A 27,986-nucleotide genomic window follows, 5' to 3' on the forward strand; every position below is an offset into this window, starting at 1 on the left:
GCCTCCCCTTTGCCAGTGACTGGTGAGGATGCTGGAGGTGGCAGCACTGGCAGGTGTACTAGAAAACACGACGCAACGAAGCCCTTTTGAAAGTAGGGCATCGTTCCAAAACATGCAACAGCTCATACGACTCCGTCAGAAAAACAACCCAATAAAAAATAGGCAGAAGACGGGCTTCCCTGGTGGCGCAGTGGTTGAGAATCTTCCTGCCAATGCAGGGGACGCGGGTTCGAGCCCTGGTCTGGGAAGATCCCACATGCCGTGGAGCAACTGGGCCCGTGAGCCACAACTACTGAGCCTGCGCGTCTGGAGCCTGTGCTCCGCAACAAGAGAGGCCGCGATAGTGAGAGGCCCGCGCACTGCGATGAAGAGTAGCCCCTGCTCGCCTCAACTAGAGAAAGCCCTCGCACAGAAACAAAGACCCAACACAGCTAAAAATAATAAATAAATAAATTTTTAAAAAAATAGGCAGAAGATGTAAATAGACATTTCTCCAAAGACGACGTACAGATGGCCAACAGGCACATGAAAAAATGCTCACGCTGATTATTAGAGAAATGCAAGTTGAAACCACATGAGGTAACACTCACTCCAGTCAGAACAGCCATCATCAGAAAGTCTACAAGTAAAACAGAGTTGCCATATGATCCAGCAGTCCCACTCCTGGGCACATACCCAGACAAAACTGTAATTCAAAAAGATACATGCACCCCTATGTTCACAGCTGCACTATTCACAACAGCCAAGACGTGGAAACAACCTAAATGTCCATCTACAGATGAATGGATAAAAAGGATGTGGTACATATATACAATGGAATACTACTCAGCCATAAAAAACAAAATAATGCCATTGCACAGCAACATGGATGCAACTGGAGATTATCATACTAAGTGAAGTCAGTCAGAAAGAGGAAGACAAATACCATATGATATCACTTATGTGTGATAAGTGGAATCTAGAATATGGCACACATGAACCTATCTACAAAACAGAAACAGACTCACAGACATAGAAAACAGACTTGTGGTTGCCAAGGGGGAGGGGGGTCGGGGAGGGAAGTACAGGGAGTGTGGGATGAGCAGATGGAAACTATTATATATAGGATGGATGAACAACAAGGTCCTACTGTAGAGCACAGGGAACTATACTCAGTATTCTGTGATAAGCCGTAATGGAGAAGAATATAAAAAAAGAATGTCTATATGTGTATAACCGAGTCACTCTGCTATACAGCAGAGATTGGCACAATGCTGTAAATCAACTATACTTCAATTTAAAAAATTAAAGAAAAGCATACAAATGAACTTATTTCGAAAACAGAAAGAGACTCAAGACATAGATAACAAACTTATGGTTACCAAAGGGGAAAGGGGAGGGGAGGATAAATTAGGAGGTTGGGAATAACATGTACAAACTACTATATATAAATAGATAAACCATCAAGGACCCTATTGTATAGCACAGGGAACTATACTCAATATTTTGCAATAACCTATAAGAGAAAAGAATCTGAGAAACCATATATATATATGTATGTATGTATGTATAACTGAATCATTGTACGGTACACCTGAAACTAACACGACATTGTAAATCAACTATACTTCAATTTAAAAATAAACAAAAAATAAAGTAGAGCATCCTTGACCCAGAGGTCTCAGCTCCAAAGGATACCTGGGAAGCCCAGAAGCAGAAAGCATTAGCTGGAGATGCCAGTTAGTACATAATAATTCTCTCCTGATGAGTCCTGAAGTGGTGAACACAGTAATTCTCAAGCCTTTTTTGGGTCCTAAGACCTCCTTGAGCATCTGGTGAGACCAGGAAAATGTGTACACACGCGTGTCTGCTCTCATACACACATGACAACTTCTCCCTACAATTTCAGGGGTCCCTGGACCCCGGGTAAAGAGGGCCTATTGCAGGGGCATTTGAGTGTAGAGAAAAACCAGGCTCCCATTTAAGCTATATGCTTGTTTTGTTCATGTTGGGTTACTACTTGAAAACGGGACTCTCCCTTATTACTACAACTGAAAGGCCATTTTGACATAAGCTTTGATAAGAACACTTATGTTCTTAAGAAAAATGGGACAGCATCCTGGGAATGTCCCCAAATCCCTCAAACTGAAAGGAACTCAGGTGGCGGGGGGGTCCTAGCTCCACCTGCTTGTCAGCAGTATTGCTCATCACAGAGGGAAATAGGGAACTGAACACAAGAGGACCCTCTGGGACCAGGTCAGTGTCTCCTGGGCAGTGGGCAGGGCAGGGCCCACCCTTTCCGAGGCATCACAGAGATGAGTTAAAACGGGAGAAGTTCTGACTCGGATTTGGCTCTAACTCATGTTCTTTGATGACTACAAAGCTCCAGGCACCCTCCTGAACATTGCCTCTTCAGGGTCTCACAACCAGCCTGGGACGGGAATGTTTCCATCCGCTTTGCTGAAGGGGAACCTGACGCTGAGATGGCTTGCAGATCTTGCCTGGGTCATGCCTCCAAGCAGAGTCAAGCCCAGAGCTTTTCCCAGGACACAGAAGCTTCCAGAGTCAGGGGTAGAGGCCTTCCTTCAACTGGGAATCACCAACGCCCAGGCCTACCCAGACTCGTTCCATATACAATATATTCAGTCAGACCCTCTGGGGGTGGGACGTGGTCTCTTTAAAGCTCCCCGGGGCAGGGAGGCCCTGCATTAAACAGGCTGGGGGCGCGATGGGAACAAGCTGGCCTTTTTGCAGAAGAAAACCTTCTCATTACAGGGGTCTCACTTTTCATAGAGACCCAGGCTGGCCCTGAGACGTGCTCCTGCACCCGGGGAAGCCAGTATGAGGAAGCCTAGTGGTCAGGGAGCTCTGTGGGGAGCCAGGACCCCGTCCTACCCCCGCCCTCGGGCGCCTCCATCACGGGTCAGGTCGGCCCGAGGTCTCAGTTTGCAACCTGTGATTTAAGAACACGCCAGCAAAGGCTTCTCCAAAACTATGCTGTCGGGCTTCACCGCAAAAGGTGGGGTGTGTCTGTTCAGAACCAGAGGAGGAGGTGGCGAGCGGGATGGGGGGAGGGGTGGTGGACTGCCGTGGGGACCCTGGCGGCCTCCAAGCGAGGCCGGCTGCCACTTCTGACCAGCGGGGCCCCCTTGGGGCTGCACCGCTGCTCACTGCCCGGCGTTGGGTCTCAGTTGCCACACCCGCTCGGGACATCCCTTCTCCCTTCCACCACTCCTCAGTCAGCTGCTGGGAGGCACTGAAGACTGGAAAGTAGCCACTTGCAGAACTTCAGGGCAGGCGTGGGCAGGAAACCCCAAGAGGGCACTTTGCTGTATTTAGCAGAAGAGAAAAAGTGCAGCCACAAGACGGCATTCTGCAATGGGCCCAGAGGGAGACGCTGGTGTCCCCACCGGCCCCTCACTGCACACAGACACCCAGAGCCAGACCCAGGGCCTCTAGAAACTGCAGGGAACGCTGAGGTCCTTGGTCCTAGCAGCCTCCCCGTGGACACTTACGAGGCTTTGCCGAATCTGGATTCCAGCATCACTGTTTTGCTCTAACTGCCTAGTGACCCATTTAGAAAGTTAGGTTACATTCTCCGTGACTGGCTCTTGGTGACTGGGGCTGGCTCTGGGTGACGGCTACTTCTTTTGGGGGTGCTTGCCCACCACAGGGCCTAGGTCAGTGGCTCTCACCTTTACTGCACAAAGAGTCACTGGGGGCTTTAAAAGCTCCCACTCCAGGTGCCCAGATGGCACCTGAGACCAATCAGTCAGGATCTCCAGGGTGGGGCCTGGCATTCAAGTGTGTTTAAAGCTCCCAGGGGACATCAAAGGGCAGCCCAGGGTGAGCCCACAGGCCTGGTGGTAGCTGAGAATCCACGTCAAGCCAGGCAATACAGGACCCTCAGCTCTCTTGCCGTGGGAAACTGGACCAGCCTTGTCCGCCTGACTCTGTTACAGCCTCCTCCCCAGCCCTGCCCCTTTACCTTTTTATGCCCTCCGCCAGGGTGGACATGGGTGATGTTATCCAGGGACCCGATCTTGGACTGGACTCTCTCCTTGAAGTCCAGCTTCTCAGACTTTACTTTCCACCTGGCCACCTCCTGGAACACAATACACACATGGGCACAAGCCTTGAGGTGAGGGCTAAGCAAGTGGAGTGATTCCATGTCAGACGCCCAACCTTGAGGGGGAGCTAAGACCAGCTTTTATTTAGAGCGTGGTTTGGAGCAAGTAGGTCCTTCCAAAGGGCTTGAAGACAGTTTGCTTTCTCTCTCTAATCAGGGTGCACATCAAATATTTACTCAGCAAACTCTTCCTCCTTAGATGATGCAAAGATAGATGACAGCTCAGTTCGCGAGAAATTATTCTAAATTAGTTGGCTTCCAAAGAGTCAAGTCTTTCTATGCCAACATCCTATAAGCTACAGCCCTATAAGACCTCAGAATTAAACTAAATGGCAAAATGCACCCTTAATAAGGAGGGGCCCTGACCCTTTCTCCCTCCTCAGACACCTGATGCCATGCCCAAGTGTGGGAGATATGGCCTGAGGAAGAGACGAACTACATTACTTTCTTTGGAAGGATAAAGCCATTTAAGAAAGCTGCTCCCTTGGGACTTCCCTGGTGGCACAGAGGTTAAGAATCTGCCTGCCAAGGCAGGGGACATGGGTTCGAGCCCCAGTCCGGGAAGATCCCACATGCCACGGAGCAACTAAGCCTGTGCGCCACAACTACTGAGCCTGTGCTCTAGAGCCCACGAGCCACAACTACTGAGCCTGCTCACCTAGAGCCTGTGCTCCGTAACAAGAGAAGCCACCGCAATGAGAAGCCCGCGCACCAAAACGAAGAGTAGCCCCTGCTTGCCGCAACTAGAGAAAGCCCGCACGCAGCAATAAAGACCCAACGCAGCCCAAAATAAATAAATAATTAATTAATTTTAAAAAAGATATCCATACTTTATTAAAAAAATAAAAGAAAGGTGCTCCCAGTGTGGTAGGATGGTGGCCTCAGGAGAGGCATAGTTTTCACTGGGAGAGACTGAACTCCCACAAAATGTCCAGGGGAAGCAGGAAGTAATGACACACCTTCTAGACTACGTTTCTGACGACCTTCTCTTCCTGCAGTCACAGTTCAAGTAAAGACCTCAGCCCTGAACAGGGCCTAAAGCAGAAGGCCCTGATCTGGCCTTCCAGGCGGAAGTTAGCTCTCCAAGATGGTAGCCACTAGCCACCTGTAGCTACTTAAATTTTATTTATTTTTAAATTTTAATTGAATTTTATCTTTTTGGCCACGCCGTGCGGCTTGTGGGATCTTAGTTCCCCAACCAGGGATCCAACCCAGGCCTGGCAGTGAATGCACCGAGGCCTAACCACTGGACTGCCAGGGAATTCCCCGAATTTAATTAAATAAAATTCGTTCAGTTCCTCAACTGCACCAGCCACATTTCAAATGCTCAATAGTCGCATGTCATTAGTGGCTACCATACTGAACAGCACAGGTATAGAATATTTCCACTGTCTCAGAAAGATCTATAGATAGCACTGATTTCTATACGGCATGAGATGAAGAGGGAAAGGGTTAGCATGGGGAGTTCCAACAGTATCATTTTCTGTTGAAATGAAGTGACAGTGGGAGCATGGCAACAGCCCAGGGTCCCATGTTGTAGCTGGGGCAGTTGGTGAAATGCCCCTCATGCTGGCTGAGGACCAAACTGGGACATCCACATTAGCCAGGCTTTGGGGGCCAGATCAGGCCCTTTCCCAGCTCTAGATACCCCGTGTGCAGCCTGCTTGGAGAACTGCGGGTTAGGATTTAGACCAGCATCTGCCCTCCGTCCTCATCTTGTCTTGGCCAGCCCGGCCCTGCTCAGGAACACACGGAGCCACACCTCCCAGGCCGCAGCAAGTTCCACCCTTAACACTCCCCTCATGGCCCATCCCATCAGTCCTTCCCAACCACTTCCGGAGAAGGCACCACCCTATCCTGTCCCACCCCTCAGGCCTCCCCGCCCCGTCCTTGCCTTCTACAAGGGCTGGCTACCTGGCTTATGATGGATGTTGCCTAATGAGCCACACTTGGAGGTCACCTTGCTCAGATCCACTGGTTTGTAGACTATTTGCACCTGGAGGAGAGAGAGAATGAGACAGTAAAATAGGATTATTTTATTGGGGGCGTAATGCAATGAAAAGCAGCTGTGTAAGTCCAGGCCCTGTTCAGACAGTGTTTTCCTGTCTGCCATGAGGAAAACACCCTAGTCATGGCGGGGGTGGGGGGGGGGATGTGTTGGAATTCTGCCACCCTTGCCCCAGGGGAGCTGGGTCTTCACAAAACAAATGGAGTGCCTTCAATTCCACAGGACAAGGACCCTCAGGGAAAAACAGGGCTACTTCCCCATTGTGCAGGGCCCACACCTGTGGTTTAGCAAACACTTACATGTGAAAAAGTTATTCTCTTTCCTGACATGAAATCGACAGATCACGTTCAGTGAAGACAGAAAGAAAGAAGGGATCAATATGATCTGTTTGTGCAGCATTTGAAAAGTCTTGGAAAAGCAAGAGAGCCATATCTGCTGGGCCTCTGAGAGCAGAGGTCGGTGTGGGGCTGTTAGGAGCATTCCTCCCGGGAGAAGCTTCACAAACCCCAGCAGCCCACAACAGAACAGTGATGGTCAAAGAGAGGGCCCCAGAGCAGTTCCACAACCCAGTAAGAGTCAAGCACCAGCTGCCCGCCCCGCCCCCCCCCACCCCGCCATCCTGCCCCAGGGCACACAGTGTCCTGGACATTTTGGTTCTTTACAGAAAGGAGCAAAGCAACGCCAGCAGGATGGGCGGGCGGCGGCGCGCAGAAATCACAGGTTTAGTGTCTCAGGGAGGTTCAGCAGACACGTAGGGGAGGCCTAAGGGCCCCAGGGCTCAGAGCCAGCCTGAGGGTCCAGCATGTGGCCAGGCCACACAGCCACCCCCCAGCCGCCTGCTGACCTCAGCCCCCCGGAGGACAAACCCACGGGGACCCAGCATCAGCGGAGGGGTCTCCTAGAGGAAGTCTCTACAAAGCCATGGCTGTGAGGGGTCCCTGATGGTCACTGGGTGACACGTCCCTCATGTGAGGTCACCTGAGGATGCAGGAGGCCAATTACCATGGAGCCGGTCAGCTCCTGCTCCCTGCCCTGGAGTCCTGGAGTCACCCAGGAGAGAGACGGCCTCGTGCCCGAGAACGGGGTTAACAAGGACATCAGAAAAAAAAGGAGTTTTTACTTAGGTCTAAATCATCTGGAACAATCCCAAATTACGTTAGTTAATCAAAGTCATACTGGCGTCTGCCGATTACTGATGGAGTTGATTCAGGCTGACAAGTAGACGTGGCCTGTGTGCGTGGGTGCGTGGAGGGAGGTGTGGAGAGCCCGCACCTCTGGGCGTCGGTGAGTTAACTATTAACGATGGATTCTGAGCGGGCACTGGAGGTGGGGTGGGGCAGGGCTATGGGAACTCCCCTCCTTCCCTTTATGAGGGAGATGAAAGTGAAGGCTGGTGTGTACAGGCTTCCTTCTCTTCCCTTCAGCCTGGATGTGGTAACCAGTGGGGGAGAAGGGAGGGTGGAGCTGTGAAGAAGGGAGAGCCTGGATTGGCAGGGAGGGAAAAGGAATGGAGAGGGGGAGGGAAGGGGAGGGGAAAGGAAGGGGAGGGGGAAGGAATGGGGGGAAGGGAAAGGAATGGGGAGGGAGAAGGGAGGGGAGGGGAAAGGAATGGGGAAGGAGAAGGGAGGGGAGGTGGAAGGAGAAGGGAGGGGAGGGGAAAGGAATGGGGGAGGGAGAACGGAGGGGAGGGGAAAGGAATGGGGGAGGGGGGAAGGAATGGGGGAAGGGAAAGGAATGGGGAGGGAGAAGGGAGGGGAGGGGAAAGGAATGGGGGGAAGGGAGAGGAGGGGAAAGGAAAGGGGGAGGGGGAAGGAATGGGGGAAGGGAGGGGAGGGGAAAGGAATGGGGAAAGGGGAAGGATGGGGGAAGGGAGAGGAGGGGAAAGGAATTGGAGAGGGGGAAGGAATGGGGAGGGGGAAGGGAGAGGAGGGGAAAGGAAAGGGGGAGGGGGAAGGAATGGGGGAAGGGAGGGGGAGGGGAAAGGAATGGGGGAAGGGAAAGGAATGGGGAGGGAGAAGGGAGGGGAAAGGAATGGGAGAGGGGGAAGGATGGGGGGAAGGGAGAGGGGGGAAAGGAATGGAGGAGGGGGGAAGGAATGGGGAGGGGGAAGGAATGGGGAGGGGGAAGGAATGGGGAGGGGAAAGGGAGGGGAGGGGGAAGGATGGGGGGAGAGGGGGAAGGAGGGGGAAAGGAATGGGGGAGGGGGAGGAGGAGGCCAGGCTCTGGAGTGAATCCCGGAGCCGGCCAGGAGGCAGGGAGAATCCCTAGGAGAAGGAACAGAGCCTGCCTGCTGGGGAGTCACCTCCCAGCTGAGGAGAAGAGGGCAGGGAGCCAACAGAGGCAGAGCCCAGGCCAAGGGTCCACTGTCCCCCAAAACGCCTGAGGCTGACATTGTGCTGGGGCTTGTCATCCCCCAGCCACCTTTCACCAGGAGAAGAGCTCTCTGTGACGGCTCCTACTGCCAGTGGCCACAGGCCAAGGACAGCGCTCGGGGCCGCCCGGGACATCCTGTGGCACTCTGCCGGAGTCACAGGCTAGCCCCCAGCTGGCAGAGAGTGCAGGGGGGATGGGAGGGTGCCCCGAGGAAGTCCCTTGATGTCCTGGGCACCGCCAGCGGCAGAGGGAATGTACCCCCTGCCCCCAGCTTCCGCCTGAAGGAGTGGGGCGCTGGCTGCAGCCACTGGACCCCACCCCTCGGCCCCAGCAGCACAAGCTCCCGCCAGCTGACCAGACACACCAGATGCGAGTTAAACCGGAAAGCACATGTCGTTCCTTCTCTGGCCAGAGCCTGCCACCTGCAGGGAAGCCAGAGAGCCGGAGTCAAAGCTAAAACAGCAACGTCACTCGGAGCCCACGATCACAGCCTGGGGTGGTCCCCACCCCTTCTCTTGGCGGACGACGAGGTGGCAGTGACAGGGAGGAGAGCAGGGACGGGGGCACGGCAGAGGTACTGAGCGGACACTGGTGAGGAGGCGTGAGTGAGCGCCGTGCAGCAGCCCCGTCGGTGGCAGAGCCGGGACCCGGGCGCTCAGGGCAGCAGGCAGCAGCGCATTGCAAGAATAAACCCCCAGGTCTGGACGCGGATGATATGCGGGCCCAGGCTGGGCACTTTCTGCAGAGAGCCCCCCCCCACCCCGGGGGCTCCCACTGTCACCCCGGCACTGCCAGCCAGAGGCCAGATGCCTGCTCTCAGAAACCATCCTCCTCCCCAGGGGTGGACCTCAAAGGGCCTCGAACCTCCTGCTCCCCAACGGGTTTAAACATTTGCCTACAGCTGACCAAGAAGGCTGGGGGAGCGTGGGAGGATGCGGAGAAGGGGGGCCGAGCCTCAGGGTGCCGAGTTTGCACCCATTTGTCTGTGAACTTGGTGGATAACAGCAGAGCCGGTCAAGTGGGCAGGCGAGAATGAGGATGCCGGCCCCCAGTCTCAGGGACACATCCACTGGGGACGCAGGGAGTCCGCGGGGACGTCTGGAGGAGGCCAAATTTAAAAGGGCTCAAAGCAGCACTTCTGTCCACCCTCGGTTGCAGGCAGGTCCCTGGTGCATTTTTGTTGGGCTCTTTCGCATCTGGAGCTTCTGCCGGGGGTGGAGCTGTTTTCAAACATGAGCCGAGAGGCTTAAGAATCAGCTCATCCTTTGCAAATGCAGAAGCCAAAGGCGAGCAGGGCATGACCTCTGCTTGCTCTGAGGTAGGATGGTAAAGACCTTTGCGTGGGCTCCTCAGAACAAGCGGGCCAGCTGTCCCCAGTGGAGCCCCTTAAAGTGAACCTGCCCAGGTGACGGAGGAGTCTTAGGTGCTGCCACCTTCAGCCCAAACTCTAACGGGCCGTGGGGCTCCCAGTGAGCGGGGGCGAAGGTGGGGCTTATGCTGCGAGGACCCAGCCACCAGGAACAGGTCAGAGAGAGGACCAGTCACTTCGCCGTTCTGCCCATGCAGCCCTGGGGTGGGCGCCCCTCCTGGAACGGTAGGCACGGATGTGGGGAGCCTGAGCTACATTTACGGGGGACCGGATAGACTCCGAGCCTGAGAATGGTTTATTCTATGCAATGTCTCACAAGTACAAACACTCATGCCACTTCTCAAACCCGGAACCGCAGCTCGGCGCAGGGATAGTGTGACAGTACTCACACTGCCGCCTCCTGGCACGTGTTTGATATTATCCTTTGAGCCACACTTGGACTGGACGTTGCTAAGATCCAGCTTCTTATTAATTATCTGCACCTTTGATAGCCAGAAAAAAGGATGAGTGACACACCACACCCAGGTGCATTGCCCCGGACAAACATGTCTGGCTGCAGGCCAGGGAGAGGAGGGCAGGGCTCAATCACACCTCCCCGGGAAGCATTCCAGAACTGTGAGAGGTTGGAGGTGGGCCCCACCTTACAGCACTGGGTTTACAAAACGGATCCATCAGGAGGCAGTTCTTCCCTTTACGAGAGGATTGCATTATGGAGGCCCCCTCAGAGAGCACCTCGGAGGCCTAAAAATCAGAGGCGAGTGTCCACCAGGTTGGGATGGAGCAAAATGTACTCAGTTACATTATTAAATGAATAAATAAAAGTCCCAACTGTGGCCTCATTCATACACCTGCCAGACCCCTCTGAACACTCACCGAGACCTTTAGGTGGCTGTTCTCAAGTCTGTTAGGTATTGGAATCACCTGCAGATATATTTTTAAAATCCCAGACCCCACTCCTGACCTTAGAATCTCAGTCTTTGCGCTTATGAAAAGCACCCCTGGTGCTTGGTTCAGATGGATGCATGGCTAGGTTCAAGAATCACAGACTTCATGGGGAGGACACAGGTGGTTTGATGGAGAAGATAAACCTGGACTCCCTTCCACGGGAGACCTTGGCCTCCTGGAAGGCAGGGTAAGTGCCTGCCCTTCACCATCGGCTCCTTCTCATCCACAAACCACCAGGCGCTCAGAGGGAACAGGGCGATGTTCCCAGGTGACCTTCCCTACGTTTTCCTGAGCAGGTGTGGTCCAGATGGTAGAGATCCCACTGTATTTCTGCGAGGCTCCTCCTTCTCCAGGCACCAGGGAAAGGGTGTGGGGCTATCAACATTCCAGGGGGGAATGATTTTTACCCAATTTGTCTGTGTATTTCATAGACAGACAACCTTGGTGCAGAGAAGAGGAGCTGAAAAACTCTGCGTTTTGTCTGCTACAGCAGGGATCACATCCTCGCCAGGTGTCCTCCATCAGGAGTGCCGTATTTGGAACCAGTGGGCCTTAATTTCTATTAATCACAGGTATAAATAACTGCCAACTGAAGTTTCCAATGAAGAACCAGCACTGCCCTCTGAAATTCTGGAAATGGCACCAAGACCTCAGTTGCTGCCAGGTGGGGGCCACTGCCCCTGAGGCCCAGGGGCGGCTTTTAGGGCAGCTGTGGCTGGGGGGCCAGAGCCGGGGCCTGGCTCATCTAGGGTGAAGGGCCCCGAATCTGACCCAAGATCCAGAGCCGGCCATCAGGGGATCCACAGGTCCTCAGCCAAAGGAGGAAATAAGGACATGATAGCAAAATCTGTCCGTCCTACTTTTTGGTTTTAAAAATGGCCTTTCCTCCAATAAAATTTAAAAAAATAAAAATGAAAATAAAATGGCCTTTCCTTTATTACATTATTAATTATTAAATTACATTGATAGGAGATATTATTTTTAGATGTCCTTAACCTGGCAAAATTAAAATATAGTCATCTTCTCTTGGACCCCCATCCCTGTTTTTTTCCTTAATTTCACTTCTCTGAATTGAAAAACCTGGGAAGCACACACCTAATCCATCGCTTTGTTTTCTTTTATGTTCCTTTAAAGTAAAAAGCTATGCCTTCTTTCATCATACAAAAGTAACAGGACATTGCGATTTTGAAAAACAGAGGTTCCAGAAAGAGGAGAAAACGTTTTCTTGCTAACCCAGCACAGCCACTGTTGCATTTTCTTGAATTCTCTTCAATTCTCATATATAAAAATAAAACTACCATCTCAGACATATAAATGGTAGTAATTTTTGTGTACATACTACTTTATATGTTCCTTTACCAAGTATTTGCCACGTTCTACAGTCATCAGAAGCATTAATTTAAAAAATGTCATATTCCATTTCATGTTATCTGTGCTATCAGATATTTGTATTGATTCCATTTTAAAGAATACAGTCTCACCATGAACATCGTTCTGCAAGGAGTTTTTCCCATTTTGTAGATTGTTTTCATAGCACAGAGCGCCAGAAGTACAATTTCTGGGCCAAAGTTACAAACACTCTATAATAAACTCTCCACACAATTCTCCAAATGGCTTTCTAAAAGGGTCGGATTAATTTCTCCTGTGAGCACTGTTGAGAAAGTCAGTTTCACCATGTTGCTGCCAGCATTGTGCATTAAAAGAAATTGTTTTTCTTATTTCTTTGATTAAAATAAGTAGGTCTGTGTTGTTGGCTTATTATGCATTTCTTTGATTATTATTAAAATTGTTCCTTTGTCCTTTTTTTTTTTGCTAGTAGTTGTATTTTTTTTTTCTAACATACAAACGTTGACATTTTTATATACTTCCTTTGTAACATTTCTTCCTTTGTAACTTCCCTAGTTTTTAAATGTAAAAACCATCCCTCATTTAGAGGCTGGATAAATACCTAATTCCACATCATCCTTCTCACCTGCCATCACCCACCCCCCCAACCCCACCTCACCCCGGCCCTGCTCCCAACCTTCCCGATGAAGAGGCCATTTAAAGCCCAGAGAAGTTCAGTGACTTTCTCAAGTCAGTGGCAGAATCCACACAGGAATCTAGATCTGGGTGTTTCTGCGGCCACGGCTGCCTATGTAACAACAATATTTTGCCTGAGCTGTTCTCAAGCCTGTTGTCTCATAAACCAAATGAAAACAACACTCTCTCAAGGTGAATGGTGACGTCTATCCTGCCATATAGGAGACAGCATGGCAACGCCTCAGCCCAGGCTTGAGCTGGGACGAAGAGGTAGAACAGGTTTTCTCACCCTGCTTTGTAGGCAACTGCTGTCACCCTCTGCACAATGTCCTTGAATCATTTCATCCCACCCTCAAATTTTAAGGAGTCCCACATGAACTCCTGCTTTGGGGATCATTTTTTATTGATAACTTTCCATTGGCTAAGTCCCAGAAGCAGACTTTCCAGCTTTCATAAGAGAATCGGAGCAGTTTAGAATTAGAAAACCCACGCCAATACACAAAATAATAAAACAAGAAGATTGAAAAGACAATGGTAAAAGAACGGGAGGTCGTCAGGACTGACAATGATAAGACTGATCATTACATTTAGCTCTGAGCTTCCTGGAGGCCAAGGCAAAAAGCGAAAACATGTTGGGTTACATAACTCTCTTATCTGACAAAGAAAACTTACCCATTTTTCAAGGAGGATTGCCTTATTTTCTGTATTAATCCTTAGAAGAACATCATCAAAAAACTCAAGAGCCATTAAGCAATAACAAGATGTGCAACATACACAGAAATGTTTTCTCTGTGCAGCTTTTTCTTGTTCCAATCCCACAAAAAAGGCAACGAGCTTTTGTGGGATTTGGCAGGAGACATAAGGATATTTACAAAGCAGACCTGAATTACTGTTAGTTGTCAGATTAAGTCAACACCCTTTTCAGAATGGTAGATTTACAGAAAGGAGAAAAAAGGGCAATGGTTCGTATTATGAAATTGGAATCCTGAAACTTAATTTCCCAACTAGAGTAAACGTATGATATTGAGCCTCAGCTCTGGGCGGACACTGAAAATAGCCAAAGGAAAAAAACAATGTTTTGGAAGCTCCAAATTTTGATCCCGGGGATTCCTAGTCAAGGGATAAATTCCTGTGGTCAGGGTTCGACCCTGGAGGAGACGCTGGGGTGGTGTGAGCCTGGGAGTGGGTCCACTTTGGTTTAATCCATTTCCTGGAGAACCCAAAATGGTTCCAAACCCTCATCAGACCTTGTTCTGGTTCTGTTTGGGCTCAGATTTCTTGAGGTGCTCCAGATCGCCCAGCCCTCGCCACTCCCACCCCAGCAGCTTCCAGGCTGGCCCAGTGTCCTTGGGTCACCCCTGGTGAGGCCTGTCTCGAGCACTGCCTGGCACTGGGCCCGGCTTGGCCTCGCTAGGGTCAACAGGCCCAGTGCTGAGGACTGGGGGCTGGGATGCTCTGGTGGGAATTTAACCTGGGGTGGGCACCGGACGCCCACAGCAAGCCTTCTCTTCAAGTCCAAGGTGGTCAGCCTGAGAACTGACACAGGAGATCAAGTAATAGGGGAGTCACCTCTAGAACTATTTATACTGTTCCTTTAAACAGTGACTGCCCCAAGATTCTTTATAATGATGGGATTTACACAAGATTTCTTCCCAGAAACACAAACGCTGTGTATAGGGAGAGATGCCCAGAGGGTCTCAGAGTTCCAAGGCTATCCCAGAGGAGGGTCCGAGCCTGGCTCTGCACAGCCTGACACTTCAGCTCAAGTTCAGCTGAGTGCCTGGCCCTGACCCAGGACAAGCAAACTATCCTAGGTACAGACTCACTTTATTTACTCCACATAAATGTTCCACACGTGTACTTTTAAAAATGAGACAAAGTTTCAACAAATACAACCAATTTTTGAAACACTCAGTGCTCCAGAATGGAGACAGACACAGCGTGCCGTCGCCATCTTGTGGCCACCTGGAATATTGCAGCCCAAGGCTTTCCAAGCCCGGCAGCTTTGGTAGGTTTCTGTCCTGCCTGGGGCCTTGGCATCCCAGCGACTGCTTTGGACATCCTCAGAGGAAGTAACTTTAGCTCCATCTGCTCAAAGCCAACCAGACCACCCCCCCATGCTCTGGTCATGACTCTGCATGTCCCTTCTCACCTTGGCAGCCACAGGGATACCCCCAGTTCTCCTTACCTGGCAGCCTCAGCCCCATATGAGCTCCTTCTCTCTCACGATGGAAGGTACCTGGGACCTCTGTGCTCTCCGCTGACCACACAGAGACGCTGCTGAGGTTGGTGCTGCCTTCACCTCGGCTGGGCCCAGACCTGCCCTCTTATTCACCTCCCCCTCCGTGACTCACTGACAGTCAAGCCAGAGGCTCTGCGGCGGGTGCTCTCCACTACCCTCTTTCTTCTCCATCCTATCCTGTCCTGTCGGGGCAAACACAGAGCTGGTTCACAGCAGACCCAGCAGGGACCTCCCTCTATCAGCTCTTAACTCTCCAAAGCTCATCGCGTAAACGAACAAACTCCACCCTAACCCACGCCCTTCTGCTACCCCCAGCTGGTGCCAGTTTTAGCTTTATTTTGCTTTTGCTCTGAGTATCTCAGGTGCAGTTTCCCACTATTCTCTCTTCTGTGTCTCCAGCACTCTATGTGGGGGACTGGCCTTTTCAAAGACCCAATGACAAGTCCCAAACAAGGGTCTGTCCTATCTTCTCTGACTTGGTAACAACTGATATTGTGGGTGACACTCCACACACAGGTGACCCTCAGTATGGTTGACCCTTGATGGTGCAGGTAACCCCCTCAGTGTGGGTGACAACAGTACAGGTGACCCTCAGTATGGCGGACCCCTCGAGGTGCAGGTTGCTCTCCGTCCTGCATATGCTTCCTCCCGGCCAACCTCTCCTCTTGCCCCTTTTTATCTGCTCACGTGTCTCTCTCCTGCCTGGGCCTGGGGGCAGAAACTCTCACAGCACAGGGCCTGGCGCTCAGAGGTGCCAAGGAATGTTGGATCAGTGAATAAAGGAAAGAGAGAAGGAACCAGCTTTTGGTGCCATTGTATGTTCTGTTTTCTAATTTATTTCTGCTCTTATCTTTGTTTCTGTATTCTTATTCTTTCTTGTATTCCTTTTTTCCCTCCAATAAGAACATAATTTATATGCTGCAGTCATTAATTTTTTAAAATGAGAAAAGCATTTAAAATTATGAATTCCTTCTAAGTACAATTTGGGGGCAAGTCACCACATAATTTATGGCATTTGTTATCAAGGCACTTGGAAAAGGCATTTCATTTCCAACTGAATGAGCAGTGACAAGGAAAAGTTTTAATTCCCAGGCATTTGTGGTCATATTGGTGTATGCACACAATGAAGTTCTGGTGTATTACACTGAGGTTAGAGATTAGAAGCAATTTCTGCTTCTCTATATTTGGAGGTATTTTTCTTTATGGACTAAATAGATTTTGACATAATATCTGAACTCTAACAACAGATAACCCCTTGCCCTACAGTTTAATTCCTGATATTTGTTAATTTTCCCCTTTCAATTACATGGACTTTTTATGTCCTTTTATCTTTTACTTTACTAATATCTACTGTGACACCTCCCAGTCACAACTGTATTTCTATCCATTTTTTTTCTTTTTTAAAATATTTATTTATTGATTGATTGATGTGGACCATTTTTAAAGTCTTTACTGAATTTGTTATAATATTGGCTTCTGTTTTTATGCTTTGGCCGTGGAGCATGTGGATCTTAGCTCCCCATGGGGTCTCAGCCTGGACTGCACACTGGGACCCCCTAGGTAGGCCCTCTCAAGATTCTCACGGCCAGGGAGAGGCTCTGGCACTAGGATTTTAAAAGAATCCTCCCCCTTCCCTGCCCAGGTGATTCTCCTTTGCAGTCGCAGGAGAACTGCTACTCTTCCTTCCCTCCCTCCCCCTTTGGTGGATCCAGCTGGTTCTATTAAAGTGGCCAAGTGATCATCTGCATTTTCCTTTAAAAGTAATTTCGTTTTGGACTCTCAAGCATACATGTTCACTGTAGCAATCATGAAAACAGAGAAAGCACGAAGCAGAAAACAGATGTTTTACATTTTTTTCCAACCAGTGATCTGCTGTGGTTTTCAGGCTCCGCAGGTTTACAAACATGACCGTCTCCTGCTCCTCCTTCTTCAACGTGTCATCTGTTCAGGGAGTTGAGTTATCCTTCAGACTCTTGGAGCATTCGTTGTCCCTTTGTAGCAAATAAACAGTGATTGAGCACTTACTGTATCGTATGTTGGGCTGAATGAGAGGCCACAGGGACCCAAAGATCTCACGGGACCTTGAGGGACCTTCAGTCTAGTCATTTTATTTTATTATTTATTTATTTATTTATTTGGTTGCACTGGGTCTTAGTGCAGCAGGCAGGTTCCTTAGTTGCAGCATCTGGGCTCCTTAGTTGTGGCTCACGGGCTCCTTAGTTGCAGCACGTGGGCTCCTTAGTTGTGGCATGCGAACTCAGTTGCGGCATGCATGTGAGATCTAGTTCCCTGACCAGGGATCGAACCCGGGCCCCCTGCATTGGGAGCGCAGAGCCTTATCCACTGTGCCACCAGGAAAGTCCAAGGCTAGTCATTTTATTTATTTATTTATTTATTTATTTAAAAATTTTATTTATTATTTATTTTTGGCTGTGTTGGGTCTTCGTTTCTGTGCGAGGGCTTTCTCCAGTTGCGGCGAGCGGGGCCACTCTTCATCGCGGTGCGCGGGGGCCTCTCACTATCGCGGCCTCTCCTGTTGCGGAGCACAGGCTCCAGACGCGTAGGCCTCAGTAGTTGTGGCTCAGGGGCTTAGTTGCTCCGCGGCATGTGGGATCTTCCCAGACCAGGGCTCGAACCCGTGTCCCCTGCATTGGCAGACAGATTCTCAACCACTGTGCCACCAGGGAAGCCCCAGGCTAGTCATTTTAAAAGGCCTTCTGTGTGGATCCCAGGTGCCTTCTTTTTTCCTTTCTTGTCGTTTTCCTGGAGATTAATGTGTTGAACTTGTTATGGGTCAGGTTTTCTTTGTTTCACACAATTTTCTAGGTTTTCCATGGAATTTAGGGGGAAGCTGTTACTTCCCTTCTTCTACTTCCTCACATCTCCCCAGTAAGCCCAAGAAAAGTCACTTTTCTCCTTTAACCTTCAGTTGTGCCATGGACACACGTCTGCGCCCAGCACGGTGTGGCCATAACCTGGGGGCACCCTCCCCATTTCCACCCTGAGCATCAAGTCTCTGGCCCTCGGGGCGGGCAGCTCAGGCGCGAGGGGTGGGCTCCTGCCCGTCAGGCCTGTCACTGCTGCTCTCGGCGGAGCTACGAGAATGGGGCCCAATGGGCTGGGGGAGCCGGCGGGTGTTTGCGGATGTGTGACAGAGCCCCGCAGGCTGGGAGACACTGATGGTCATGGTCTCCCTCTCGCCGTGATGAGCACGCTGGTCACAGCCCCACAATCTTCTCAGTGGTGCAGAATTGGCCATGTGGGCCTTTGTTTTTCATTTTTCAAAACAGAGGCAATGCTCTGTGCTATGAAAACAGGGCACACGGGACATCCACAGCGTTGAGAGAGGGGTGCGAACGCCAGTGGGAAACAATCCCATCACCTTGGAAACCCTCTCCCTGGGGGTCCCTCTGCCCCCGGAGCCTCACAGAGGGGTCAACTTCAAGCCCACCGCCCCAGCCAGCTGCGCCAGAGCCCCTTCTGGAAGGAGACAGGCATCTTTACGAAGCACAGCAAAACACTGCAGGAAGGTAACACGGCTCAGGCCCAGCACTGTGGCCCAAAGACCAGTGCGATGAGACCCCGAGAGGTACCCAGACCTCCCCACTGGGCAGGACCGTTCGGGTCCCAAGGATGGGAAAGGCCAGCAGGGATCCCTGAGGCTCCACGGGAAGCAAAGTGCAGGGTTTCAGGCAATGGCACCAACATGGACCAAAGGTGCTCCGAGACACCCTCCCTCTGCGGTGACCCAGGCCCCAGACAAGAGTGATTAATAAAATCAAGAGTGCGGAGGCCCCAGCTGGGGGTCCCGACTGAAAGGGAAACACTGGGCCCTGCCCACCACAAGGCTCGCTGCCCCAAAAACGGCCCAGCCTGGAAGGCCCAGCACAAGAGCTGGGTCTTGGTCCTCCGATCCCTTTCCCGCCTGCCTTCTTCCTTCTCTGTTTCCCACCCTGGTGCTGGGGTGGGAGGACTGCTATTGTCTGAATTGTGTCCCCCAAAATCCACATGCTGAGGTCCTAACTCCCAGCACCTCCGAATGGGACTGTATTTGGAACAGGGTCTCTAAAGAGCTCATTAAGTTAAAATGAGCTCATTAGGGTGGGCCCTAATCCAATATGACTGGTGTCCTTATAGGAGGGGGAGACTGGGACATAGCGACACCCAGAGAAGGACCATGTGAGGACATGAGGAGAAGGCGGCACCTACAAGCCAAGGAGAGAGGCCCCAGAAGACACCAACCCTGCTGACACCTTGATCTTGGACTTCTGGCCTCCAGAACTATGAGGCATTACATTTCTGTTGTATAAGCCGCCCAGGCCGTGGTATTTTGTATGTCAACCCCAGGAAACTCATACAACGGGGGATGGGGTCGAGAAGAGGAGGAAGAGGGTCCAGGCCGTCCCCATTTCTCTCCACCTCTGGCCCTTGGAAGCTGATTTTCTCCAACTTTGGGAGACCCAGAAATGTCATGAGCACCCATTTGTCCTTGGAAGAATCAGTTGTTCAAAACAGAATCACGAATTTCCCCAGAATTGGGACCTAAACAAATGTCCAACCAACACCAGAGACACACCCACCTATGGACTGGTTATCTCATTTTCGAAACACAAGGCAGCCAGGGAACCCCTGTGGCGCCCACTTTGAGAACCACCAGGTCATGGAGCTAGAAGCCTGTCACCTCAGATCCGTCCAATCGGCAAGGGCTGAAGTGATGAAGGGAAGAACCGGTACTTTCTCTCCCCTGAGTAGGGCACTCACGGTGGTGACCCCAATAAAGAACTGAACAGTAACCTACTGTCTTTCCTTGAAGAGGCCGGGGAGGTGCTTGTGCTCTGGGGGCGGGGGGGGTGCACCCAGGCTGGTGGTGGGAGGAGAGCCACTCGCCCGCCTCCAGCCCAGCTGTGGGGGACCCACCCGCCTGCTCCTGCACAGCCAGCCTTCGCACGCCCTTACCTTCCCGCCTCCCGGCTGGTGCTTCAGGTTTTCCGTGGAGCCGATCTTGGACTTGACGTTCTTCAGGTCTGGCATGGGCCCGGGGGCGGTCTGCAGGCGGCTCTTAGCTGCAGATGGCGACTTGGGTGGAGTGCGGACCACTGCCACCTTCTTGGGCTCCCGGGTGGGCGGGGTCGGCAGGGAAGGGGTGCGGGAGCGGCTGCCCGGAGTGCCTGGGGAGCCGGGGCTGCTGTAGCCACTGCGGTCCCCGGATTTCCCAGATTCACCTGGAAAGGAAGGAGGGCATGAGGCCAGTTAGCAAAGGGCTATCTGTCATGAGCTCCATTCCCAGACTCAGGGCTGGATCAGGCACGTGGGAACAAGGTCAGAAGTTCAGTCAAACCAGCAGGAGGCTGCCCTTGGTCCCATTTCTAGAGAAACGTCCCCACTTCCCAGCCTTGCTGCGTTGCGACAGAGACATCCTGCTTCCCAGAGGAGCAAAAGAGTGGTCGCCAAGGACCACCCAGTACCCCCTAGAGGGGGACCAACTCTGCCCTGTGGCCCTGGGGTCAGGAGAGGCTCCAGCTAGCTGTGTGGTCTCAGACAAGTCATTTACCCACTCTGAGCTCAGAGGAAAAAATTGTAATGCCTGCAGTGAGAGTGAGGCCGGGCAGGGATACGTGGCCTGTGCCCTGAATAAGGGCAATGCAGTGGTGGGCCAGGGGCCCATCTGGATCCACTGGACTCTTTAACCATGGGGTGAATTTTAAGCTGTTCGCCAAGTTCAAGGCCCCTTTCCCTCAGACCCCAGCCAAACTCCCAACTCCTCTGTGGTACCTGGGCTCCCCAGTGGTATACCTGCTTCGTGTCCATCTGTCCCTGGCCCTCCAAACAAGCCATGCTGCTTCCTGCCGCCCTGCCCTCCCGAGAACCCCCTCCCCACCAAAGCGACGCGCAGCAAATAGCAGTGCACTTTTCCAGGCACAATGCGGCGCCAAGCCCTCCAGGAAGGCTGCTGGGGGCATCCCTCTCCCAGCAGAACAGCCCTGGGCTCCCTAACATGCGTCTCTTCCTGCACTTCTCATCCCCCATCACGCTTTAATAGTTGGCTATTCCGTCTGCCTCTTGGATTCGTGTTTCACCAAGTGTGGCCTAGGCACCCCTGCATCAGAATCTCCAGAGCCACCACGGGGGAGTGGGACCTGTAAGATGCAGATCTCCAGGCCCCATCTAGACCTGCTAGGACAGAATCTCTAGGGGTGGGGCCTGCAAAATTGGTGCTTCCCACGCTCCCAGGGCTTCTTGAGCAGACTCGAGTCTGAGAGCCACTGGGCTGGAGGCTGGGCTCCAGCTCTGAGGGTGGCTGATGCCCCCGCCCCAGGAACCATTTGTACCAAACAGGGACCTGCCGGGCCCCAGGCTGGAGAAGGGCAGCTCTTTGCTGGAAGCGGCGACTTCTCTTGCCGAGGGGAGAAGGAGCATGTGGCTTTTAGCTGAGTCTCCATGTGTGCTGGAACTCCCTCACGGTGCCAAGCTCTGCAGCAGCAGGGCAGACGAAGCCTCCAGGCTCGGTGCCCCCCACCCTCTGCCCCCAGGCACACAGGCTGGCTGGTGGACCTGGTGGTGGCTTCAAATTCTTTCTGCGCCACTGAATTGCAGAGTGACCTTAGGCAAGTTACTCGACGTCCCCGGGTCCAGCACAGCGACCGTCACCCACAGGATGCCAGTGCGATCTCACACGTAACCTGGTTAGGGCCAGTGCAGACCTCCAGCCCCCGTATCAGCTCGAGGCACGTTCTCCCCTGGGCCCACCACAGCCCTCGGCTGAAGTGAGAGCACGCAGGATTAGAAAGGCCCGTCGGACAGACATAGCCGCACAAACCACACGAAGAGAGGAGCAGGAATTCTGACTGTTCCAACTTCAGGCTCAACGTGGGAAACCTACGTTTCAGAAGCACGTCCTCCCGGCCCTAAAAACCTAAGCCAACCAAGAGCCACATGCGCAAAAGGCATGACCCCGCTGGGCGAAGCAGGCTCAGAATTACCTCTCTCAGATTTTGCCCCTCCAGGGGGTGGTTTTTTCTGCACTTGCTTGGTAGCTTAAAAAGAGAAATCCACAGAAAGCCCGTTATCATCGAGCTTAAAGAGGCCTTAACGAGTGTTTGTCTATGGGCGCCCAAGTCATGCCCAGCCAGGCCATCCACAGAGGCGAGCAAGGCGGGGAACGGGGTCAGGGAGCAGGGGCCCCATCTGGCAGGAAACAAGGCCAACTTGGGGGAGATCTGTCCACCCAAGAGCAGGTAAGATCCAAAGAGAAACACACATTCTTGTTTCCAGGTATGACTCCAGTTGCGTGAATCAACTGGCATAATGTCCAGTGAAAAAAAGCAGGGTCAAAATCATGTAACAAGTCCAGTCACAAGTCTGTAAATTACCCCGTATCATATGCATTGTATACATGAGGAAAAACCCTGTGGGAGAAAACCAACCTTAGGGCCTCAGTGCAGGCCCCACCCTACAGCAACCTCAAGAAACACCACGGCCAAGACATGCAGCAGACAAGGGTTCTGAGCAGCCACCCCGGGGCCAAGGAGCAGCAGAGGCCCCGTGGCACCAGCCCAGGCCTCACACACAGCCCACATAAGATCCACAGGGCCCCTGAGCACCACCCCGGAGCCAGCGCAGGCCAGACGCCCCCCGCGTCATGCACAATCTAAACCCAGTTGCCTGGGACAGTCCCTAGGGCGGTGAGACAGGGGCACTCAGACTGGTTGTCCCCAATGGAAGCAAAATGGCTCAAGTGAAGCCTTGCCTGGTACTCAGAACTGAGTGAGTTTTACTCACAGGAGCCCAGGGGAACGGGCCCAGTGTGTGACTGCTTAGCTAAGATTCTTAGGTTCTGTCAGAGGGTCCCTAACATCCCAGCAAGTTAGCAGGGGCCGTGCCCTGTCTGAGGTCACCTATAGTGACCTAACCCTCATTTGGGGACTGAAAAACACCTCCCAGGGGCCCTGGACGTGGGGTCCAAGGATCTCAGAGAAGCCACTTTTCCATCAGTTATTAGTCTTACGGCTGCATTATCCTCATGCTTAAAAGGCTGGTTAGACTTAGTCGAGCCTCGATTTCTTCATGGTAAAAAGTGGGGATTCAATATCTAGCTCAGAAAATTAAAGAATTAGAAAATGAACATATGGTGCTTAGTAAACTGCAGGCGTCGATCAGCTACCAGAGCTTAACTGTCAGGGCCTCCATAGCGAGCTCTCCCCCCGACTTGGATTCCAGAGAACATCCCCCTTACCAGTGCCCGGCGGGGTCTTTGGGGTGGAAGTGGTTTTTGCTGGAATCCGGGTGGCGTTGGCCGGGCCCTTCTGGCCTGGAGGGGCCGCTCCCCGGGGTGTGGCGATCTTCGTTCCAGGTTTACCATCCGCCCCCTGTAAACCGAAGCACAGTAGAGTGGTTTTTACGACCGGGAAAGGTTCCTGCCACCCGGTGTCAATGCCAGCCCCATTCAACCACCGTGGTTCCAAATGAGGCTAAGGTCAGGGTGACACCTTGCCAGCCAGATACAACAAATGTCCTCTACAATGATGAGGGTTTGCTGGGCACACAAATCCACAGCCCCTCCCAGATGCCTACCTTTTCCTCCTGGAGGGACATTTTACATGAGTTATCTGCAAGAGCTGAGCTAATGTATTTAATAAAAAGTCAACAGAGCTTATAGCAATGATCGAGTTCATCATCCAACCAGTGTCGGCGGGCAGGACATCTGTAGACTCTTCCTACGTGGACACCATTCTCTGACTCCCTTAGGGATTCATCTGACTGGTGGTGGTTAGTTTCAGAGGGACACGGAGACAGTTTGTTGAAACTGACCGAGAGTGCTAACAGAGCTCGGCCCTATCCTCCTGTTCTCTCCCAAACAAGCCTCAGGCTTCAGTACCACCTCAGGTGTGCTAAGAGCCCTTGGCGGGTGAACACCAGTATCAATTAGCAAACTGGCCAAAGGTGGAGTACAGATGCACAAGCACAGTCAGCTGACTGGGGACCCAGTTGATGACCTTGATATATAACACAAACTCAAAGAAGAAACTGACATGAACTGAGGACCACGAGATAGTTCAGGAAGGAGTAAACTGGTGGGACAGGCATGGCTGCAGAGTGACGCTGTCCGACCCGGATGAGGGCAACCTGGAAGCACCTCCGGTTACCAAAGTCAGAAATGGACAAAGGAACCCAAACAGAGTGGTGATTTCCAAACCAGGGTCCCCTCCGGTGCCTTAGGGGCTGCTGCCACGAGGGCCGAAGGGGCGCCAAGAAGGATGGCACTGTGCCTCCTTTTCCTTGTTTCAACCAGAATTTTAACTGTTCTACGTGGAGCCTCTAGGTAAGAGCTTATCCAAAGAAAGGTCTTTGCAGCTAGAAAAGCATACACTTGAAAACCACAGTAGAGCAGCCTGATTCTTTCCAAAGGTGGTTTCCTTACCTTGACTTTCATCTCCTTTGCTCCAAAACTGCCAGTTCGGGGTGTGACAGAAGAGACGTGTTTAGGAGAAGATGGCTCTGGGCACACGGCGGGGCTGGAGGGTTTGATCAAAGGGTCTGAGCTACCAGGAGTGGGGCGTTTGGAGCTAAGGCAAGGCCTATTGTTCAGGGTTTTAGCAGAGGAAGGTGTGGATGTCTTAAACATAAACATGAATAAAATCAAAATAAAAGTCAGCACATGGGAGAAATGAACAAACTGAAAAAAGGACAGTAATTACAAATAAATAAGACAGGTAATGGTTTAAAGCCGTGATCTCCAAGCCGTTTGGATCACGCACCCTTATCAGTCCTTCTTATCAGGAAGAACAGGAAGTGACCATGCATCTCATGTACTTGTAGTTATGCATCAGCTAATACGTATACTACGATGCTAACATATGATGAACATTATGAAACTTTCATATGGCAGAACTTGGAAAATGGATAGACTTTCTGGTATGTTCTTTCTCCAGCCCATTGGATCTACTTCAGCTCTGCACTTTGGAGACCACTGGTTTAAAGGTGTCTCGCACCCAAAGAGTTGACGGAGGTCGCCAAAAGTATGTGATTCTTAGGATGTTTCTCAAGAAAACAGCTTCAATGTGTCATCGGTCAGAAGTGCCCCAGGTTCTGCTCAGTTCCAGGTGGGGAGCTCATGCTGGCCCCCTAACTCCTGGCCCTCTTCCACCACACTGATAGAATCGTCCTTGCTAAAATCAGAACCGTGCCTGCCCCAGGTCTTGAAGAGTCTGCCTGACACCACTTAGATCACGCGTGCACACACACACACACACTTTCTGAATAAAGTCTGAAAACTAAACACTGTCTGGTGAATCTTATCTGGCCACTGTTTACTCTTGAACATGATCCACCTAAGGAAATAGGCTGGGTGGGGCAGGCGGCCAATGGGACAGGGGTCTGTGAGCTGGCTGACCTCACGGAGATGAGAGCATGTGGAGGATGGTGGCCGACACCTGCGGTTTGTCTGGATGGCCTCTGGGGGCCTTGGACGGGGATGTGTGGCCCCGGTAGAGAAGGGTGGCCTGGGAGGAGGAAGGGCCATGCCTTCAGGAATACAACCAAGAGGCCAAGTCCAGAGGTGTTCCAAGGAGGAAGTCAGAGCTACAGAGCAGGGTCCTGGCCAGAGACTTTGTTACTGGGGTTCATCACTAAGGTGGCTGAGACCCCCCTCTGCTGCCAGCCTTGGGGAGGGGGAGGGCGAGAGGGCTGGAGCAGGGGGGTGAGGGGAGGGATGCAGGCTGAAGCCCTGGGGCTGCTGACAAGAAAAGCTGAGGCTGGTACTGGCAACCCCTCCTTCCCCAGCTGCGCGAGGTCCCCCTCCCCTGGCACTGCTCCCTACCTGGCCAAGTGGCCAAGGTTCGTGAGAGATCTGACGCCTTGCTGTGAGGCTGTGAGCAGCTCCAGGGCAGGGACAGCTTCCTGATGGATGAAGGAACAGAATGCATGCGGGCATGAGGACGGGATTCCCCTGAATGGGCATCATGATTGGCAAGCAGCTATTGCCTTCCCTCAAGTTCCCGCAGGTCCCTCGGCTGCCCCACTGATGGGCAGAGTCCTGATGGCGAACCCTACCTCCTCTAGGGCAGGCACTTCGGGCAGCGGCCCTCAACACACATGACCAAACTCTTAGGGCTTCGCTCTGCATGTGGGGACTCCATCAGGCCTCCAGGACTGATTAAGACCCAGGCGTTTCAGGCAGCATGCATATGGGACATTTGAGACGCCTTTAAGAAAAACAGGTCTTCATCTAGGGCCCCAGTGAGACTTTCCTGGCAAAATACTACCATGCAGTTACAGGAGCTTTTTCCAAGATGCACAGTCATGGAGGAGAGTAAACTACAGCTGAAAGGGAGCATGAGAGGGACCACATTGTTCCGGGTGTGGTTTTGGTGGTGAGCGGGTTGCTTCATTTTCTGGTCCTCGGGGGGTTTCTGAAGACCGGCTGGCAGGATTTCAGGACGGCGTCCATGGCATCATGGCCCACGTGTCCACTCAGCACATAGGGTGTGTGTCAGGCTTCCCTCCTCCAGCCTGTGTCAGCCCCACTCCGAGCTCGGCAGCAACCAAGCCGATCTGCTCAGAACTCCCAAACAGTCTCCTTATGCCCCCGGGCCTTTGCTTGTGCTGGTCCTACTCCTTAGAATGCCTCTTCTCACTCCTACGTCACCAACCCCCTTCATATTTCCTTCTTGGCCTGCCTCACAGGTCCTCTCTTCTAGGGCTTTTCCAGGACCCTCCGCCTCAGGCTGGAGATCCCTTTCTAGCTCAGTACTCCCTCAGCCCCCTAAGTAAATGGTATTTTCTAGATATATCTTAAATATATCTGTGTGCGTGTATGTCTACAGATACATATTTGCTGAGCCTAGACCTGTAGCGGGAAGTGTAAAATGTGCAAAATCCAAACTTCATTGCAGAAAATTCAAACACACCTTCATTTACTGTGAACGTCTTAATTCAAACTATGCTGATGCAACTACAATTAGGAGCATTAATTAATTCATAACTTGCTGACTGCCCTTCCCTGGCCCAAGCGTCCATGGATAAATGCTAGAATTTTAAAAGTTTGCATAAAAACACAAAGCACTCTGAATGACAGTTGTACTTCAGGGACAAACGCTCTCCACATGTTATATATAAAGATTAACAAAGCATGGCTTCTTGATCAACTTGATGGCAGCAGAGAGGTTTCATGGTTTTGTCAGCTTACCTTGGTTTTTTTGTCATCGGGTCCAGCCCCATCTTTGCCTTTACTGACCATGCGAGCTGATAAAATATAAAATGAGAATGTATGTTACACCCATTCGCACAGCTCACAAAGAGCCCGATGGAGTGGAGCTGATTTCTCAGGATCCATACAACATGTCTTGTTCAGTTGGGCCAGTGGAAATCCAGTTGATTTTCTTTCCCCTTGAATCTGTTAGGGTCTCGTTGTTAGTATCAACACAGCACACTGGAGTCATTGCTTGGAGCACCCTGACAGGAGGGGGTAGCAGGCTGGCCGAGGGCAGGGACATGCAGAGGGGAAACTGTTCCGGGCACATGTTGGCACAGGGGCAATCAGGGAAGGTAGACAGTGCAGGACCACCTCTCCCAGGCCCCCTCCCCGTCTCTGTCGGGGTCAGCCTCCCCCAGCTGGGGCCAACCCCACTCCAAGGAGGGGCATTTGGAAAACCCAGGGCCACGGATGGGGCAGCTCAGCCAGGCCCCGGTCCCTGCAGGCCCCTCTGCTCATTCAAGGGCCAAGGGGCGTAGGCTGTTTTCCCAGAGCCCGCCCCTCACTAATGGGGGCTTCGGTGACCAGCCCCAGCTGGCTCTCTGACAAGCCCATCCCACCCTTGACCCAACCCTGGAGGGTCTTCTCACCACTTACAGGCTCTCCCAAGAGGACTAATGCTTGCCATTTCTCCAAGTTGGCAACAATCTAGCTACCATCAAACATCCT

General features: G+C 52.0%; 1 protein-coding gene across 1 annotated transcript in view; it reads right to left on the bottom strand.

The window, feature by feature from the left end:
• The window catches only part of MAPT (microtubule associated protein tau), a 110,309-nt gene that overhangs the window by 4,874 nt on the left and 77,449 nt on the right, over positions 1–27,986 (bottom strand). Inside the window, 8 exon segments of the mRNA XM_036836816.1 lie at positions 3,968–4,066; positions 4,068–4,084; positions 6,023–6,104; positions 10,248–10,340; positions 20,024–20,289; positions 23,301–23,433; positions 24,486–24,680; positions 27,252–27,307. Coding sequence (XP_036692711.1) covers positions 3,968–4,066; positions 4,068–4,084; positions 6,023–6,104; positions 10,248–10,340; positions 20,024–20,289; positions 23,301–23,433; positions 24,486–24,680; positions 27,252–27,307 — 941 coding nt within the window.

The sequence above is a fragment of the Balaenoptera musculus genome, chromosome 20 (genome assembly GCF_009873245.2).
Source record: "Balaenoptera musculus isolate JJ_BM4_2016_0621 chromosome 20, mBalMus1.pri.v3, whole genome shotgun sequence".
Classification (NCBI taxonomy): domain Eukaryota; kingdom Metazoa; phylum Chordata; class Mammalia; order Artiodactyla; family Balaenopteridae; genus Balaenoptera; species Balaenoptera musculus.